The 18,405-nt window shown below is 38.2% G+C and overlaps 1 protein-coding gene across 1 annotated transcript in view; it reads left to right on the plus strand.

Annotated features, from left to right (window-relative positions):
* The window catches only part of LOC101861619 (transmembrane protein 145), a gene marked incomplete in the record, with an annotated part of 38,987 nt that overhangs the window by 8,063 nt on the left and 12,519 nt on the right, over positions 1 to 18,405 (plus strand). Inside the window, 7 exon segments of the mRNA XM_005109392.3 lie at positions 4,195 to 4,284; positions 5,562 to 5,636; positions 8,209 to 8,270; positions 11,301 to 11,318; positions 14,062 to 14,188; positions 16,959 to 17,046; positions 18,290 to 18,361. Of these exon segments, the coding sequence (XP_005109449.2) occupies positions 4,195 to 4,284; positions 5,562 to 5,636; positions 8,209 to 8,270; positions 11,301 to 11,318; positions 14,062 to 14,188; positions 16,959 to 17,046; positions 18,290 to 18,361 (532 nt within the window).

An 18,405-nucleotide genomic window follows, 5' to 3' on the forward strand; every position in this document is an offset into this window, starting at 1 on the left:
GGGGACTGAAATGTTTTTTGATTGGTCACTGGAAATGTATCTTTGAGAGAAGGTTTCTGACTGGGGTTTGAGTGACTGCCAGTGCCGGATTAACCATTAGGCAAATAAGGCAATTGCCTTGGGGCCACTCAAAAAAATAGGCCACAAATAGGGCCAGAGACAGGGTACAACAAGGCCACATTTTTTCGGGTTTTTTTTCGTTTTGATCAGGCCGCAGCAAGGCCAGTCAGGAAGGCCACAACTAGAATAGCCCCAAGCTAGCCCAAGCCAGAGTCCGACTGGGTTTTTAGTCCCAGGCCTAGTTCAGAAAGTACTGTGACATTTTGTTTGGCCTCTCTCTAGGCCATATTTTTTTTCTCAAATTAAATTGAATCAGGGCATTTTCAAACTCTTGTATACCACTGGTGTCCACTCAGCTTTTCCAGACTGCGAGATAGCATTGCGGATGTACCTGTCTCTAATGTCAACTAACTGCACTGGTGAACGTCCATTTTCGCAATTGAAATGCAATAAAGACGTTAAGCGTTCAACCATGTCGCAGCAAAGGCTAGGGATGCTAGCACTTCTTTCAATTGAAAGCGATTTACTGCACAACGTTGACATTAACAAAGTTATTGATGAATTCGCTGTTGCAAAAGCAGGCAAAGTGGCAATTTGGGAAAGAAATAATGCAAAATTTTATTGTTGTGAGATCTTAGTTAACATTATTTTACTGGTATGTTGTCCATGTTCCATAGTGTCATACTTTGGACTGGCTGACAGACAGACACACGTACAGACAGACCGTGCATGTATCTGGGGTGTGTGTAGTTTTGAATTTGCACGCGCGCTGTGTGTGTCTGTTTGTTTTTGTTGGGGGTTTTTTTTTTTGGGGGGGGGGAGATTTTGCACCGTATCTAACTTTTTCAGGCCACTCAATGAAGTGTGCCTTGGGGCCAGCCGGGTCTTAATCCGGCAGTGGTGACTGCGTGTAATGTTTTGTTAGGTCTAGGCCTGATGCGAGACACCCGTAAATGCCATAAAACACTAGATCTAGACAGGATTAAAGATTAGACAAGTGCCTAATCAGCTGCGCTCGAAGAACTATAATCATGTACTTGTTCAACTAATCACGAGAGAAAAGTTTCTCTGAATGAGAGAATGATTCTGCATGAATTTACCGTCGGTGCTGGTCGCTTGGAAAGTCACGTGGCTGGTCTGTCGTCTCTATGACTATCACCAACAGTTTCCTCTTAGGCTATCTGTTCCCGACGTTTATAGCGCATATTTACTACATTGAGTCTGTCTTCCCCCCCCCCCCCCCGCCAAAGTATTCTTAACCCCAGTCGGGGAATCCATCACAAAAGTCACGTGTCATCACATTATCTGCCAAAATGACCTCCTCCCTCCAAGGGAGGTCACTGGAGTAATAAGGAATTGATATATTGTCATAAGTGTTATGAACGAACCACTAAATGTATTCTGAGGGTTTTTCAGTGTATAAACTTTAAATTCTTTCTACATATATATATAGGCACATTTTGAAGTCTCATAAATGAAAACCATTTTGTGTGAATGACAACGATAAGCTAATTTTTGGGGGCCCAAAGTAAAATTTGTCATAATAGTTATGAACGAAACAGTTTGTCATAATGGTTATGAAAGAACCCTCATTCCATGAAATTTACAGTTGTTTTGGGATACATTTTTAATTTTAACCCAACTAAAGGATGTACAGTCAAACCTGTGTAAGACGAAATCGCACGGGAGCCAGAAAAAAAATCCGTCTTAGACAGGGGAATTTAGGGGGAGAAGGAAAGGGGGGGGGGGGATTTCAAAGGCCCAGCCGGTGTGATCTAGGATCGCTTGCCCGATCGGCAGGCAATGGTCAAAACTTCACACCTCTCAGCTGCTATCCTGTCTGATAATGACTTGCGTCAGTCTTACTTATCCGATTACCACCAGTGCTTGCCTTTCATAGGATCACTGTTTCACCTATTAAAAACAGAAACGTTTGAACATCCCCTTTGCTTCCACCCTTAGCCCCACCCACCGGTAGTGTAACAAGCACAGTCAACCAATGCCACCCCTCACTGCCATCATGTAACTACGATTCGAGGAACTCTTTTCTCGACTGGCGTACGATCAGGGCGGCAGGCATTGGTCAAACTAATTTCACACCTCTGGCTTCTGGGTACCCAGGAAAGTTTCCGTAGAGGCTCGCTACTCGAGCACTCTCACCGGCAGTCATGAAATTTCACACCCACACTACACTGACCATCTGCATTGCTCAAGGCTCGCATGATGGGGTAACATCTACCCCCAAATTGCACCCCTACTTCCCTTCCTCGCCTTGCGGCATGGCCATGGCGTTAAGTTTAGAGCCGGCGGAACCAAACTTGCGAGTTTTGTTTCAAATCAGGGCTGAGTGGGCAGAGCATTGTCCGTCTTAGACAGGTGAAACCCTCAGAAGGGAGTGGATTTTTCTTTCCGTTTCCGCATTGGACAAGTTTCCGTTTTATACAGGTAATTAAAGAGGAATAAATCAAGGGGGGAGCGGGGAGATTCCGTTAAGACAGGTTTCCGTTTTATACAGGTTTCTGTTAAGGCAGGTTCAACTGTATTAGTACTAGACTTTGCTTACATTCTGATATTTTGATTTTTATCATAAGTATGAGTGTGTATTTCAATCAGTTTTTTACTTTTGTAGTAATTGTTATGAATTAACTACTTTTTGTCCTTTTAATAAACTTTGAGGGCTTATCGCTGTTAATAAACTTTAAAAACATGTACACAGATACATATTATTAATTTAATACAAGTTTTTTCAAGTGAATGGCAGATCAAATGTATTGATTTTTAGATCAAAACTGAAGTTTGTCATAATTGTTATGAATGAACCATTTAATGTATTCTGAGGGTTTTTCAGTGAATAAACTTTGAATTCTTCCAACATATATGCATATTTTGAGGAGAGTCTCATAAATGAAAACCATTTTATGTGAATGACAGAACAATAAGTTAGTTTTTTTTAACCCAAAGTAGAATTTGTCTTAATAGTTATGAGCGGAACAGTGTGTCATAATGGTTATGAATAAACCTGTAATTTATTAAAACCTGTTTGCGTTGAAAAATAATTGTTAAATGGTATTTTATTTATCACTTGGCTATAATTAGACCAGAGTGTTATTTTTACAGACAATTCTAGTCAATGAAACATGACATAATTTATAGTTTTTTGGTCACTTATAGTTCGTTCATAACTTTTATGACACAAAACAGTAGGTCTAATTTTATCAAAAATTAATAAAGCTTTCTATACCCTGTCAATTCTATGTATTGTTGGAAGTTGTTTGCTATGTCTCAAAATATAACCTCAGCCTAGCTGAAGAAAGGAACTTTGATTATTCACAAATTTATGTCATCATTGTTATGAACGAATTTTTCGCTATTTCCATTATTTAAGCCAGACCATTTCATATACAGCTTTGGCTGTTACTGAGCCTGTAAGAGCAATCATTAGGCCATGGATGATTAAAAAGTTACTACATAAAGTTGATTTTAGACCTCATTTGTCACACTCGGGTATCCCACCTTTTGGCAAAGGCTCTATTATTATTATTATTGTTATTATTATTATTATTATTGTTATTATTATTATTATTATTATTATTATTATTATTATTATTATTATTATTATTATTATTATGTGTGTAAGGAGTGTAAGGGTCATTTCATATTGACTGTATTCATTGTAAATGTATAATGCCATCATCTACATATTTTGCATACTATATCATATGCAAGCTGTTGGTCGAATGTATACTGGTGTCAGCTTGTTTGTACATTTTGTTGCAAAATACTTACAGTTTTGTCTGTAGTAAACTATTTGCAACCAGTGCTATTCTCTCAAATAGAAACTGTATAGTTGTCCCTTTTTCTCTTCTTGTAAATGGGATCGGCTGATTATTTGATCTACTAGACTAGGAATATAATTTTTGCACAGGGAAGCAGTGTGCGCAATACTTTCTGCCAGTAAATTTTAAAAGTTTTTTTAAGGAGTGTTTTTAAGTTTATTAACAAGAAAGTTTTTATTCTAAATTGAGAATGGCTTGTGATAATTTTTTTATATTATTTTTTGCTTCACGCTTTTTATATTTTCTGATTTTGGCCAGGACATGTTGAAACTCAACATCATTTAATTTGTTATTTCAGAAATGGGAGTTCCTCTCCCGGTTCTGCTTCCTGAACCAGAAATCAGTAAACGGAGATGGAAAGCTCCAGTACAGCTTGACATATCCTGTGGTGAGTATTCAGAAATTAGTAGACCTCAGAGTCAATCTGAAGTCGATGTACTTACAATAGGCCCTTAAAAGTTTGTATGTGTTTATCCTGTGTTGAGTGTTGGCAGGTGCTCTGATGTGGTTTGCTCCTTCTTTCTTATCAAACATCTATGGTCCATATCTCTCCTCCTTTTCTTCACATGTTACTCTCCAGAAACACGTTACTTAAATGACATACATTTGTGTTGCTATTACAGTAAAAGTCGATGTAAACCTAAAATAAACTCTAAATTTTGTGTACTTGGCTATGAAGTAATGTTTTTTTAGGGATCTCGAATGTGTAAAAATGTATGGGATGTGTGCAGCCCCGTGGTTTTTTTTAGCTAGGGTTGTCGTGTCTTGCTGAAGGTTACACCCCTAGTGACCACCCACCTACACCCTGTGTTACAGACACTTGCTTGACATTACTTTTGAGTCTAAACTCACTACTCACTTAGCCACTGAAAATTCCAACCAGGGCCATCTGCACTAAAACCCAGGAGGATGCTAACTGAGTTAATGATGCACCCTTGAACAAAAAAGCTTTATGAAGGTTTGGGCACAGGAGGACGGTATGGTTGTTCTGATCTTGGTTTGTTACCAGTCCTGTGCTCCAGGGGCTAAGTGAGTAGTGAGTTCAGACTCAATTAATATCAAGCAAGTGTCGATGACACAAGGTGTTCACTGGGGTGTGTCCTTGAGCAAGACACGACAACCCTAGCTAAAAATACAGGGCACTGCACAGTGGCGACCGGCAATGGCATGGTTGTAAATTGTTCTGTACTGGTGCAATATTGTGTATTTATGTGTGCCTTTGTGCATGTATTTGTGTATGCATGTATTCATAATTGTGTGTGTGTGTGTGTGTGTGTGTGTGTGTGTGTGTGTGTGTGTGTGTGTGTGCGCACCATTGTAAACCAAATTGCCCTTCTGGGATCAATAAAAGTGTAATTTATTTTATTTTTTATTCGAAATTGAAAAAAAAAAGAAGTTTTTTTTAGGCCCTGTTGCAACAAATTAGATCATTTAGGAGGTGAGCTTCTGACCCTGCCTGTCACAGCCAACTGAGGTGAGAAGGTTACAACATCTCAGCCAAAAGAACGAGATACTCGATAAAAAAAACAAAATTCTATAAAGATTGCCAAACGGTTGAAAAAATGCTGGTATTTTCTATTTTATTATTTTGATGAACGCCTGATTTCACCACGATACCTCCCATATTTCCTTATATAATTTGAGTTGTCATTGTCTGTCAAACAGGACTATGGAATCCAGAACTTGCTGTTCTACTACGACACCCCTGGCCAGTGGGAGTCTGTCTACAAGAGAGATAAAGTGAGTGCAAATTGTGGATTGTGCACGCTCAAACACAAACAAACTTATCTGATTCCATCACTTTTCCCTGTTCCGTTTTAGGACTGGGGTGCATTTATTTAATGCATCACTGTGAAACTCTAAGTTACTCTAATATGTATTGTCATATACCAAACTGATGGGAATCAATATAGGAATCTGTTTATATGTATCAATAACAATGACCTATAATCTGTTCGTATTGTATTTTCCCTCAGACAAAAACAAATGAGGAAAAAAAATTGCCAACACCTCTTCGAAAATTTCGACTTACTGCATTTTCTCAGCTCTACAAGTCCTTATAATCCATAGGAATCAACACAAAATTGTAGCGATATCACCATAGCACACATTTATGAAAGAATTTCACAAATTTAGTTGAGTATCTTTCTTTGAAGGGCCTTTTTATTATACCGGGCTCCATGTTATTTACCCTTAGATCTAGCCTACATAGTGACAACAAAACAACGAATTTAGCAAGAATTTTGCGGAGTTTCGATCGACATTGGCGCTCAAATATTGAGGTCAGGCTTGTTTACTTGTTCTACTTCCTTTCGACAACTTAAAAAGCAGGAACTATGTTTAAAAAGTGCACTTTTGTTTCGGATTTTGTTGAGCCACTCACAGCGATTGAATGGAGGCAGCGGAAAAACTCAGAGTCGCTGTCAGCAGCCGAATGGACGGAATCAGTTATATAAGACCTTTAGCTGTCTATAGCTTGGTACCCATTCCCATGTAAAATAGTTGCCTTTCCAGTCTAAGGATACAACGTCGGGCCCCTGATGGGATTAACTCTTTATAATTTGACATTGAAGTTGTTGTAAAGGAATGTGACTGAGCAGCTCAATGGCACAGCAGTTCCGACCATGAGCTGCTGGAAGCGGCTTGCTGCAGATAAGGAGTTCATGAAGGGGTAAAGTGAAAAGCAGGCTAATACGGGGTGCCCATTGGCACGATCAGTTTAGTTCGGATCAGTTAGGTTTGCTAGCCAGATTAAGGGCTCAAAGCGGCTATCGTGGCACAAACTAATTACCTGACTCGTGGCCTTAAAAACACACGCGTTTGTTTTCTGGCAACAAATTAGGCGATCAGTTTGTCGATACTCCAATGGGCACCCCTTATAACCACATTAATCCTTCCTCAACTCAGTCTTGATGTCTTTTTACAAAAATAGAAAAGTTTGTGAATGGCTTAGTGATAGTTGTTTTTTCGTTTGATAGATTTCAAAGGCATACAAGTACTGTAGTCAGTTATTGTGGATTTTCTCTCCAGAAGTGGACTTATATTTCATCCCCATCTGTTTCTCCTCCAGTTCTGTCCAGCTTAGTTTCTAAAAAGTCTTTAAAAGGTTTATTTATTATCTTTTTCTCACTGTCATTAGGGTTGAGAAAATATCCTGGATGTTATTGTTTGGTTTGGTTTTGAGAGTCATTCTGAGTGACTGATTGTGGAATAAGTTGTCTGAGAATGGGAGCATTTGTAAAATGCTCAGAGAGAGTAGGGATTTTTTGTTGATGTTGTTGTTGTTGTCATCATCTTGACTATTATCATGATCATTATTATTATTATTATTATTATTTATTACAGTCCATGCCGGCTTTAAGCACGCCAGCCTTAAGCACGTTTCGGACTCAAGCACGCTAAACGGCTCTTACCGGATTTTTGCTATATAAATTACACGCCTTTAAGCACGGTAACTTCGGCTTCAAGCACGCTTCATTTACAAGACAGTCAATATTTTCATGATGACCCATCGGAGTTCGAACACAGTTTACTCCGCAGCAGTGGAGTGTGTCAAGAGAAACACAAAGAACGCAAGTAATAGACACACACACTCACACGGGCGGAGAGGAAAGCAGAGAGATGCTTTCTCACAGTCGTGCGCGCGGACATAGGATCTAGCCTGGGCCTAGGGCAAAGCTACACACGACCAAAAAAAAAAAATACAAAGAGAGCTGGGGAGACGAGAAAGGGAGGTTGGCTGCGATTTCACCTTTGACCCTCGCTATCCATTAATCCTGATTGTGTATCACGCGCGAGGTGGGATGAAGGCGGTGGTATGAGTGGCACAGCGGGCAGTGGTACGCACAGACAGTGTGTTACAGTAGGCCAAGTGTGCTGTATCGTGACTGGCCGTCTAAATTAAGTTTTCATTTCCCATTTGACCACAAAACAAAAGCAAACAAGCGAACGAAAACTACCATGGCGGGTGTCTAAAATAACAGTGCACACTTTTGCGGGACCGCTACAGGCCTACTTACAAACAAAGGGAAATAAGCACGGGGTATTTTCAACATGAAAATCTCTAGATTATGTCTACTTCGCACTTAAGCACGCTTCGACTTTAAGCACGCTTAAGCTTTCTCCCGATGACCGTGCTTAAAGCCGGCATGGACTGTATTTATTTTACTTTTTAAAAAAATAATTTTTCAATCAGTTTCTTTTCTTTTTCAAAATTAAGTATATCATTATCATTATCATTAATGTGTGAGGCCATCAAATGTTTTGTTTGTTGAGAATCAAACAGTATCGCTATTTTCTCTTACTTTCTCAGACATGTGAACAAAAGTTTGATGCTCTAAATGGCAGAAACTACTTTCCTTTGGACGATTCCCTGTAAGTACCCTTTTCTATGTCGGCCCTTTGAAGCTGAATCTTTGTAAAATCTAATGTGTTTTTTCTTTTATACTACATATGTGTCGTTACACGGTGGAATCGGGCGCTCGTCAATTTGGCTTGGGGGCTTATGAAGCTATTGGTATACCTTTAAGGCTTGTTCGTTTGTCTTGCTTTTGTTTACAAGGTACCCATCTTTCTTGAATAGGAGTCGAGATATTCGTAGTTAAAGGAGGTGGGGGAGAGGGGGGAATGGGGAATGGAGTTTCTTTGATTTCATTATTTTGACATACGCCATATTCCATCAAGACACCAAACATATGAATATATATTATTTGCATATTTATTATATATTGACAACTCAGTAGACGTATAAGACTGTTAAACATCACTTTTCAAAATGGCGTATTGTGGAGTCTTACACTAAGCTGTCAATATGTGTATTTATTTGATTATATTCTTTTATATATCGTCGCCTGAGTACAGCAACCCTGTATCCCACAAAAACAAAATTTTGCACGAGAAGGAAAAACTTTGTCAATTCATCTAACAGAGTCTATTAAAATTTAAAGTCGGCATGTTGCACTGGCGATGTTTATCGAGCTACTTGTAAAACATTTTAACGCAAAATCCGCAACGTTACATTTAGTAGAAAAAAAACAAACAAATAGTGTTGGTTGCAGGGTTGTTGTAGTCAGGTCACAATATGTTGTTGTACGTGGATCATTTTAGAGAGTGTTTTTCTGTTAGAGTAATACAAATAACATTCAAAGTTATGAAGCACATGTCGATAGCTGTGTAATTCACTGATATCTGCTCTTTGTAGTTTAGAAAATTTTCACTTTCACTTTGTGTGTTTATCTTGTTTGTCTTTGAACTTCAGCTTTCGGGCAATAACTTACACACTTCATTGTTTGCTTGTTTAGCGTGTTGACTACAGTTTGGATCCATACAATCTGGAGAGTTCTGCAGCACCTCAGTTGTTTAGAAGATTATGGAGGGTTTTTTTCTCCTAGGATTTGCGAAAGGGGATTCGCAATTGATCCAACATAGCTCATAGCGGCAGGCTGTAGTTTGTTTTCGGCAAAATATCGTTAGGATAGTTATAAGCACAAAGTGACAATTATCAATGAAAGAGCCATGTATCGGGGAAAGGAAAATGAATACATAGAATGGCACATAAATGCAATCTATGGTTGTATTAATGTGAGACTGTTATTTATATTATCATTATTATTATATTTACTAATAATATTGTTATTATTATTATTATTATTATCATAAAACAAAACACCAAACTGAGAAGAAATGAATGATTTTAGCAATAAACAAACAGTTTGTTTATAGTTGCAAAGATTGGCTGGTAGTTTGACAGATTTTGTGTCGCCACTAAGCAACGGAGTGATGCCATGTGCCAGCTGAAATAATGCTCCGTGTATGCTTAGCTACTCAGAGTTCAGCTTTCTCCTCATGTACAGCAGGGGCGTAGCTGTGGTGAAATGGTTATATGCTCTTTGTTGTTGCATGCAGGTGACACGAGTTCAATACCAGTTTGGAAAAATTATTTTATTAATCGAATGGTTAGGCTCTTTGCTGTTGCACGCAGATGATGCAAGTTCAATTTCTGTTTTGGAAAAATCATTTTATCAATCGTCTCTGTCTGTCTACTGGGATGCTGTTTCCTACTCAGCCCAGGCTGGCCCTGACTGGTTAAGCTGCGGGACTCACAACCGTAAGGTGGTGGGTTCAAATCTTGTCAAAGACCCAATGCTGTGTCCTTGGTAAGGGCACTTTACACAAATTTTCCTTGGTAAAGGCACTTTACACGAATTTTCCTCACTTCACCCAGGTGGGAATGGGTACCCAGCTGTAGACCGCAAAAGACCTTGTCAGTTTGTTAGTGTTTGGGCGCATGCTATCTGCAACTTGCACTATATGCTTCCCGTGAAGCCTAGAATGTTTTTGAGTATTCTATGGTCTGCTGTGCTAATAATGGTTGTAAAGCACAGAGAGTATACTGTAGAACGTGGATGCGCTTTATGCAAATGTAATTATTATTATCTTTAGGGTTGAAGCTGCCTGTCTGGTCTCCTGATCTGAATTGTGTTGATTTGTGTGTGTGTGGGGGGGGGGGGGGGGAGGTAGAGAACCAGTTGCAATATTGCACAGCAGTTGTTTTTTGTTACCTTAACAATGTCCTTTTTTTGGGGGGGGGGGGAGGGGGTGTTGTTGCTCTGAATGGGAGCCACCTTACACTGTGAGCTTTCATCGCATGTGTTTCTTTCCTTTTTTTGTTATCATTTAACATTTTGTTACTTCAGTATTATATCAGGCAAGCTGTTCAGCTATTGTAAGCGTATCTTTGTTTGCTTTTGTTTTTTACATTCAAAATTTAAAATTTCAACAAAATATTTGTGTCGTGACAGGATGGAATCAGGCGCTCGTCAATTTTTGGGCATATGGGGTTATTGGTATCATCTTAAGTCTTCTTTGTTTGCCTTCCTTTTGTTGAAAAAATATCATCTATGTTGAACAGAAGTTGAAATATTTGCAATTGAAAGAGGTTAGGGTTGCCTGGGTTCAGAGGTAAAGTAGTGAGAAAATGGCCGCCAAAGTTTAGTAATTTCCATAGCCCAAGAGTCTTTGGAAACTGAAAATTTAAATTTTTTGTGCCTTTAATCAATGTTTTTCAGTAAAATCCGCACAAAAATGTTCTTTTTTAATGGACGCAAAAAAAAAAATGTTAAAAAAATTGCCCATCAGCAGAAAAAATGCTGATTTCTTTGATTTCATTATTTTGACGAGAACCTGATTTCACCATGATGCCTCCCATTTCTCCACAAACACATGCTACCAATACCACAAATATTGAAACTGCAATTATAACAAAATTGTTTAAATTTTGAGTTTAATATATCTGAACAGCCGGCCGAGGGTTTGCATTTTACCGCTATAATGCTCTGCAAGATTATTTAGTTTCTGGGATATTTACCATATATTTGTGTTTTTTGTTATTGTGATTTCTCTCAGGGCGACCCGTGAAGTAACGTAAGTTTTCTGTGTACATGTACATATATATTCAATTGGGTTTTTTTAATTTGGCTTTTTGCTTGTACTCTTTCTGTTGTGGATGCTTTGCTAGGGATGGAAATACAACCGTATGTATGCTCTAAGGGCCGCCTGTCCAAGACATTCACCTGTACAAATGACCACTTCCACTCCCGCCACCCGTTGCGATATAAAATAATATTGTAAACACAGTGTGCATGATGTCCACCTGTTTAAGACAAATACGTTTTTCCCCTTGAAAATGGGTGGCCATCTTGGACATTGTGCAGTGTGTACATAATGTTGAAATCTGTTGTCCCTATGGAATTGCTTTAACGTCTTGGTGGCTGTCTATAAGTACACTCATCATCGCCTGGCAGCACTTACTGCAGGACCAGCGACAAGAATACTAAATTTCAAGAATGCTTTTCAATAAAAGTGTCTGACACTCTGTATCTAATCCCAAGTTTTTCTAACATTTAATTTGCTGCACTGAAGTAAAGGCATTGAGCTGTTTTCGTTCGCTAGTCTTATTTGGATTAGAACAAAAATCATTCTTGTGTTCGTGGTGGGTATGCTTTTCATAGAAAGTATAGTAGGCAGCCAAAGGTCTGACCATTCTGTGTGCTACGGGGTGGCTGGTCCCATTATTATGTGGTAGGGTGAAGACTGAGCTACAACAGTTTTTACATGTAGGGTATTTATGTATTAATCTATGCGTAATGTCTTTATGTATTTATACCTGCCAGTGCAAAGCAAATTCCCCAAGAGGATTGATAAAGTGGAATTTATTTTATTTATTTTGTTTTAAAATCATTTTGTGTATAGTCACCCGGTAGCCTTTCTTTACATGCGTGATGTCCATTTCACACACTATTGTGATTTTGATACTCATATGATTAAAGTGTTTCTATTATTGGTTTGCTCTTTGGCGCATGCCTTATGTCTAGCATTGCATACATTTCTGTAGCCTGCACTTTTCCTTATGTGCTCATTTCCTTACAGCCACTCTTTCTTCTGTACGTGTATCTTCATTCAGCCTCCTGTCTACTATACTTTCATCACCATATGGCCATTCATCGACCTCAATTTTGTCTTCATACAGCCACTCTATTTACCACAATTTTGTCTTCATATGGCCTCAGTTTACTACAATTTTGTCTTCATACGAGCATTCTGTCTATTATACTTTTGTCTCCATATGGCCACTCTATCTACCACAATTTTGTCTCCATATGGCCTCAGTTTACTACAATTTTGTCTTCATACGGGCATTCTGTCTATTATACTTTTGTCTCCATATGGCCACTCTATCTACCATAATTTTGTCTCCGTTTGCCCACTCTGTCTATCATACTTTTGTCTCTGTGAAATATTGATTTTATCTCTATATGGCTACTTTGTTTAGGGTAATTTTATCTCTGTATGGTCACTCTGTCTTTCATAGTTTTTATCTCCAAACATGGCCTCTGTGTTCCGCATAGTTCCTGTCGCACTGTAAAATGTAGAGAAGCCAGCTCCTATATACTTTTTAACAACTTTTCAAAGAGTGAATATTCATAGACAGATTTATAATGCTAGATGTTAACAGACCCAGTCTTGAAACACTGAAATTCCAAGATGCTACTGGTTGGTCGTACTTCTTTATTCTCCATCTGTCATTTCTTTCTATCTGTCCTGCCCTCTCCTGAAGTGGCAATTGTGCTGTCAATGTGCTTCTCCTTGCTTTCACTTGAAGTACAGCTGTTGATTTGGATTGGATAGAAAAGTGAATAGTAGGCATAATAAGTTTCCTGAAGGTTTAGGTCGAGAAAAAGACCACGACCAAAGCATCTTCAGGGATAATAGTTTTATTATTTACGGTTCAATCAATGAATTATTCTCCTTTTGACAAAAATTCATATAATTACAGACACCTGTGATCCTTTCTAGCTTTTTCAAATTTATATAAAATGGAAATTGTTCTTATTTGATTTCCTTGTTTAACATTTCACTACTCCAGAATTACAAAGTTATATCTGCTCAATACCTAGTGTTGAAAAATTTGACTTCAAAGATTTTGAGTTTCTCATCAAGGCAAGCTTTTTCGAATTCAATTTTTTGAATATCTTGATAGCGACTCTGAATAATCTTACGATTTTGATAGAGCAGACGAAACATTTGGTTTCTGATTTCATGGTCTTAGCAATTCAAAGCGACCAAAAATGTCAGATAGAACTTTGAAATTCTGAGGTAGTGATTAAGTACATTGTCGTATTATATCAGTTCAGAAGTATTGTTTAATTTAAAATGTTTTGTGTTGTTGGTGGTTCCTTTAGTGTGGTCTACTCTTTTTTTACTTGGTTTCTTTTCTACCATCATGCCGTCGAACGGTCTTAATGGAGTTTTGCTTTTTTTGTGGGGCCTGACTGTCAATTTCATTTCAACAAAAAAGCAGTACCAACCATATAAACATTAACAATAACAGTAGCAACTGAAACAAAAACAACAACAGCAATATCGACAGCAATAATAATAACAGCAGCAGCAGGAACAACAACAACGACAGTACTAACAGAGATAGCAACAATTGCATCAATATAATTAACAACATTATCATCAGCAACAACAGTCTCTCCACCACCACCCCCCCAACATCAATAACAGCAATAACAACAATAAAAGCATCAATGACAACATCATGATCAACAACAACAGCAACAACAATACCAACAATTTAACGGTATCCATCCTCAATCCCCAGGTGCATTAAACAGAACATATCTGGTGTGAGCAACTATGTGTGCACGGGCAAACTGGACTTCACATCTTCCCGAGAGAGGTGGTGGTATATGGTGGTCTCACGGTGCGCGCCTGCGGTTTCTTCCACGGTTTGTTTGGTTTGGTTTGGTTTTAATTGGGTTTGATGTTGTATGGAAAATGAGTGGTTAGGTGAGGTAAAGAAATGTCGGGCAGTAGGTAGAACTAGATAAATCTTTTTGTTTGAGTTGGATGTTGTATGGACAATGAGTCTTTAGGTAAGGTTAAAAAATGCCGAGCAAAATTAGACAAATTGTTTTGTTTTGTTTTAATTGGGTTTGATGTTGTATGGAAAATGAGTGGTTAGGTGAAGTAAAGAAATGTCAGGTAGAACTAGGTAAATGTTTTGTTTGGTTCTGTTTGGGTTCGATATTTTATGGACAATGAGTCTTTTGGTACCAAAGTAAAGAAATGCCAGGAAGAATTATGACCAATTCTTTTGTTTGGTTTTGTTTGGTTTGATAATATGTTGTATGAAAAAAACCGAGTTTTTAGGTTGGGTAAAGAAATGTCCTGGTTGAAGTCCTGGTTGAAGCAAATTATAGAAAACAACTTATCACGAATATAAGAAAACGACAGGCAAATTTTTTCGGACACACAATGCGGAAAGAAGCATTAGAGAACATTGTAACAACAGGAAAGTTTGATGGAAAGAGAGGTAGAGGCAGACAGAGGGAAAAGATACTGGACAAGATGACAACATGGCTGGGAGCAGCAAGAACAACAGACACCATTGCTGCTTCGAAAGACAGATGGAAGTGGAGGTCCATGATCGCCCACGCCAGTCGGCAAGGCACCGGATGATGATGAAAGAAATGTCAGGTGGAAGTAGATACATTTTGGGGGGGGGGGGGGGGGGGTTGAAAAACTGAATTATGTTCAGGCTTCTAATCCATTTGATATGAAAACATTTTTATTTTTATGCAGTATGAAAAATAAGTCGTGATTTTTTAAAGATTAAAAGTTAAGGTGAGGGGAGGAAATATAAGATGAATTCTTTAATTCTTTTGCTGATAAAAAAAATTGAATTAAGCTAAGCCAGGATTTCAAATCCTTTTGATTTAAGAGGTTGTTTTATTTATTTTATGTTGTTTGGAAAGTGAGTCATAGGTTTTTAAAAGCATGGTGAGGAAATGTAAGGTGAGGTAAAATAAGGGAAATTCTTTTGCTTGGTTTGAAAAGTTGAAATTATACCCAGATTGCACGTCTATTTTACTTGCTCAGTGCCTGTAATTATCTACACAAAACCTCATGTTTGCTATAACGAACACTCGAATTCAACGAGATTTTAGGTCTGGCCCGGCGACCTCGTTGAATCCGAGTTCCACTGTACTCAAACCTTGTAAGCCGTTTTTTTTAACTAAAGGGTTCCCGTTTCATTGGATGGGTGATAGTGAATTACATGAATTGAATTTTTTATTCTATATTCTAGCTTTCTGTTCAAGATTCGCAGATTTTCAGTGTCCCTGCATTTTGCCCTCCCACAGTTCTTATACCTCTCACACTGAAGTATCTTCTTGAGCCATTCAAGTTATTAACTCTACTTTGAGTTTGAGCAATAATTTTTGTCCTTCACGTTTATTTAATAAACCTTGACGCCAAGGCGCCCAAACTGGTTCTTAACAGTCGATATTCTCAGGCTCAAACCAAGATTCGTTTTATATAGTTTATATAGATAAATATATATAGGTGAATATGATGAGGGGAAAATATAAATTAAATAAATAAGAACAGACTGAAATACCTGAGTCACACAGTACCCCAGTGCCACACTGACATGTTGATGACTGGATATAATGTACCTACATGTGTGTGTATGTGTGTGTGTGTGTATTATAATAAATAAATGGAGCATGCACTGTCATTGTTATGTAACAACATGCCCCTGGAAAACAGATGCCCCCTCCCCCCCCCCCCCCCCCCCGCCCCCCTGGAAAATTTAGAAACCGGATTGGCAGTCACCCTGAACTGAGTTTTTGTAGGAAAATCGAAACTGTGATTCCTTTTGGACAAGTGTAGGCCTATCGGAAACAGGCTTTCATCTTGAATTTCTTGACCAAATCTCCTTGAATTTTAAAAATTTCTCCTTGTAATCTCCTAGAAATCTCCTTGAATTTGGTGGGAAGTTCATGGCAGGAACCCTGCTTGATGTTATTCCATGTCTTCCCTCTTTTCTGTTGTCCACTGTCCTTCATTGGTCTGCTGATGCATCTCTTCTGTCTCTCAAGATCGAAAAATAAATAGCTGTGTTTGTTTGTGTTGCTGTTACTTTCAGTTTTTACTAGGTCGGGCAGTTGGCCCTCTGCGGACTGGCTCTTTACTGGAGACCAGACCTACACACCTTTAGTCGCCTCTTACGACATGCAGTATCAAGGCAGGTGTATTCTTCGCTCCCCCATAATAGAACTGTGGACCCCCCACCTGCACGGGCGAAACCTTTTTATGCCAGGATTTCAAATCCTTTTGATGTTAGGAATTCAATTCCTGAGTTGGAAAGTTCTGCTGTGACAAGTATATCTCCTTTTGTCTGCTGAGATGTTGTGCCCCACTCAGCCCTGCCTCCCAAATATTCTAAATAGTGTCAGTTTTGGCATTTTTTTAAAATTGGGTTTTTTTACGCCCCCTTTGACTCAATTTAGATCATTAGGATGTGGATATCTGACCATGCTGACAAGGATACAATATCCCAGCATAAAGACCAAGATACTCGAAAAAAATTTCTGCCCTTATCAGAAATTTTACTCGGGTCTCCTGCTTTTGACATCAAACCATATAACCGCTACACATCAGATGTTGGTAATGGGAGCCTAAACCGTACACAATTTCCATTCATGACCTCAGAACAAGTACAACTTGTACCTGGACTATGAACTACACATGACCAACGGAGAAGACTTTTTGCACCAAGAATACTCTGCCGATGAGTTCTGTAAGTGCGTTGTGATTGGACAAATATATTTTGTTTGCCAGCTGTTCAGCTGTACTAAGCCCCAAATTTAAATAAGAAAAAAATTTGTTGCAGAGACCTAAGCAAAGTGTTGAGCCTAATTAGATGGGTGACGAACAGGGAAAGTTCAGGATCTGATAATGTCGCTTTTTTTAAATAGATAATCTGAGCAAAGGAATAAATGATTGCCGACGTCTGTCACTGATCTGGCACTTGATGATGATGAAGATAATGATGATGATGATGATGATGATGATGATGATGATGATGATGATGATGATGATGATGATTTATCACAGTGTTTTAATCTGTGGTATCAGTTGTATGTGCTCGAAGACTATCTTGTCAAAATTCAAATTCTAAATGCTGAAAAAAAGGGAAAAAATGATACCTGATGTAATTTTTGAAAAAAAACTGAAAGTTTTTTAAATCTCTCATAAAAAATTTGCTCTTTTTGTTTTGTTTAGAAAAGTTGAACAGGCTGCGGATGATTTCACAGTTTGTTTATTTGCTTCTATTACTCTGCTATTTCTGTTTGTGTGGGGAGTATGAAACAAAGAAAAATTATCTAATTTGTGTTATTAGGACCATCAATCATTTGAAAAATGAATTACGATAAGGTGTCAGGAGCATTTTAGGTCAGTTTTCTTTTTAACAGAAACTTTCTTCCTGTCTATATTAGGCTGGTTTAAATAAGTAAAGTTTTTAAATATATAAAATACAGAAAACTTCAAATTTCTCTGATATAAAAGTAGATGTAATATAAATAAATGTCTCAACTGTTAACATGTTAATGATATGCTGTGTGATGTTTGTCTTTTGGTATTTCTCCCAACAGATATATGGCGGTATCTTAACTCTTTATCTCTGGCAAACCGCTCCCAGCGGCTTGGGCACATTCTTTTATGATGACTTTGAAATCAAATTACTTTTCGGCAATTGCAGAAAAACAGGTCTTTTTTATCGGGATTTCATGAATTAGATCAAGAACTATCAAAATAGGTTCACTTCTTTTGATTTAATGATCAACTTAGTGACGATTTTGTCGCTTTTAGATTTAGTACCAAAAACAGGCCCCGGCATAGTGGGTTTACCCACCGCAGAGATAAAGAGTTAATTTAAGAAAGACACAACTGTAATCATGTTATCAATATATATATTGCCAGTAGAATGTTTGTGTTTCTGGTGTTTTTGACGTTTGTGTTTTTGACATTTCTCTCAACAGATATCGTGGTCATCGACATTGTGTTCTTCATTCTGTACCTCATCCTCATGGGTCTTTCCATCCTCTGTGCAGGTGAGGTGTCACGTGGAATAAAGAGGGAGACGTTTGGAGGGGGG

Source organism: Aplysia californica, unplaced genomic scaffold (genome assembly GCF_000002075.1).
Source record: "Aplysia californica isolate F4 #8 unplaced genomic scaffold, AplCal3.0 scaffold00774, whole genome shotgun sequence".
Lineage (NCBI taxonomy): Eukaryota > Metazoa > Mollusca > Gastropoda > Aplysiida > Aplysiidae > Aplysia > Aplysia californica.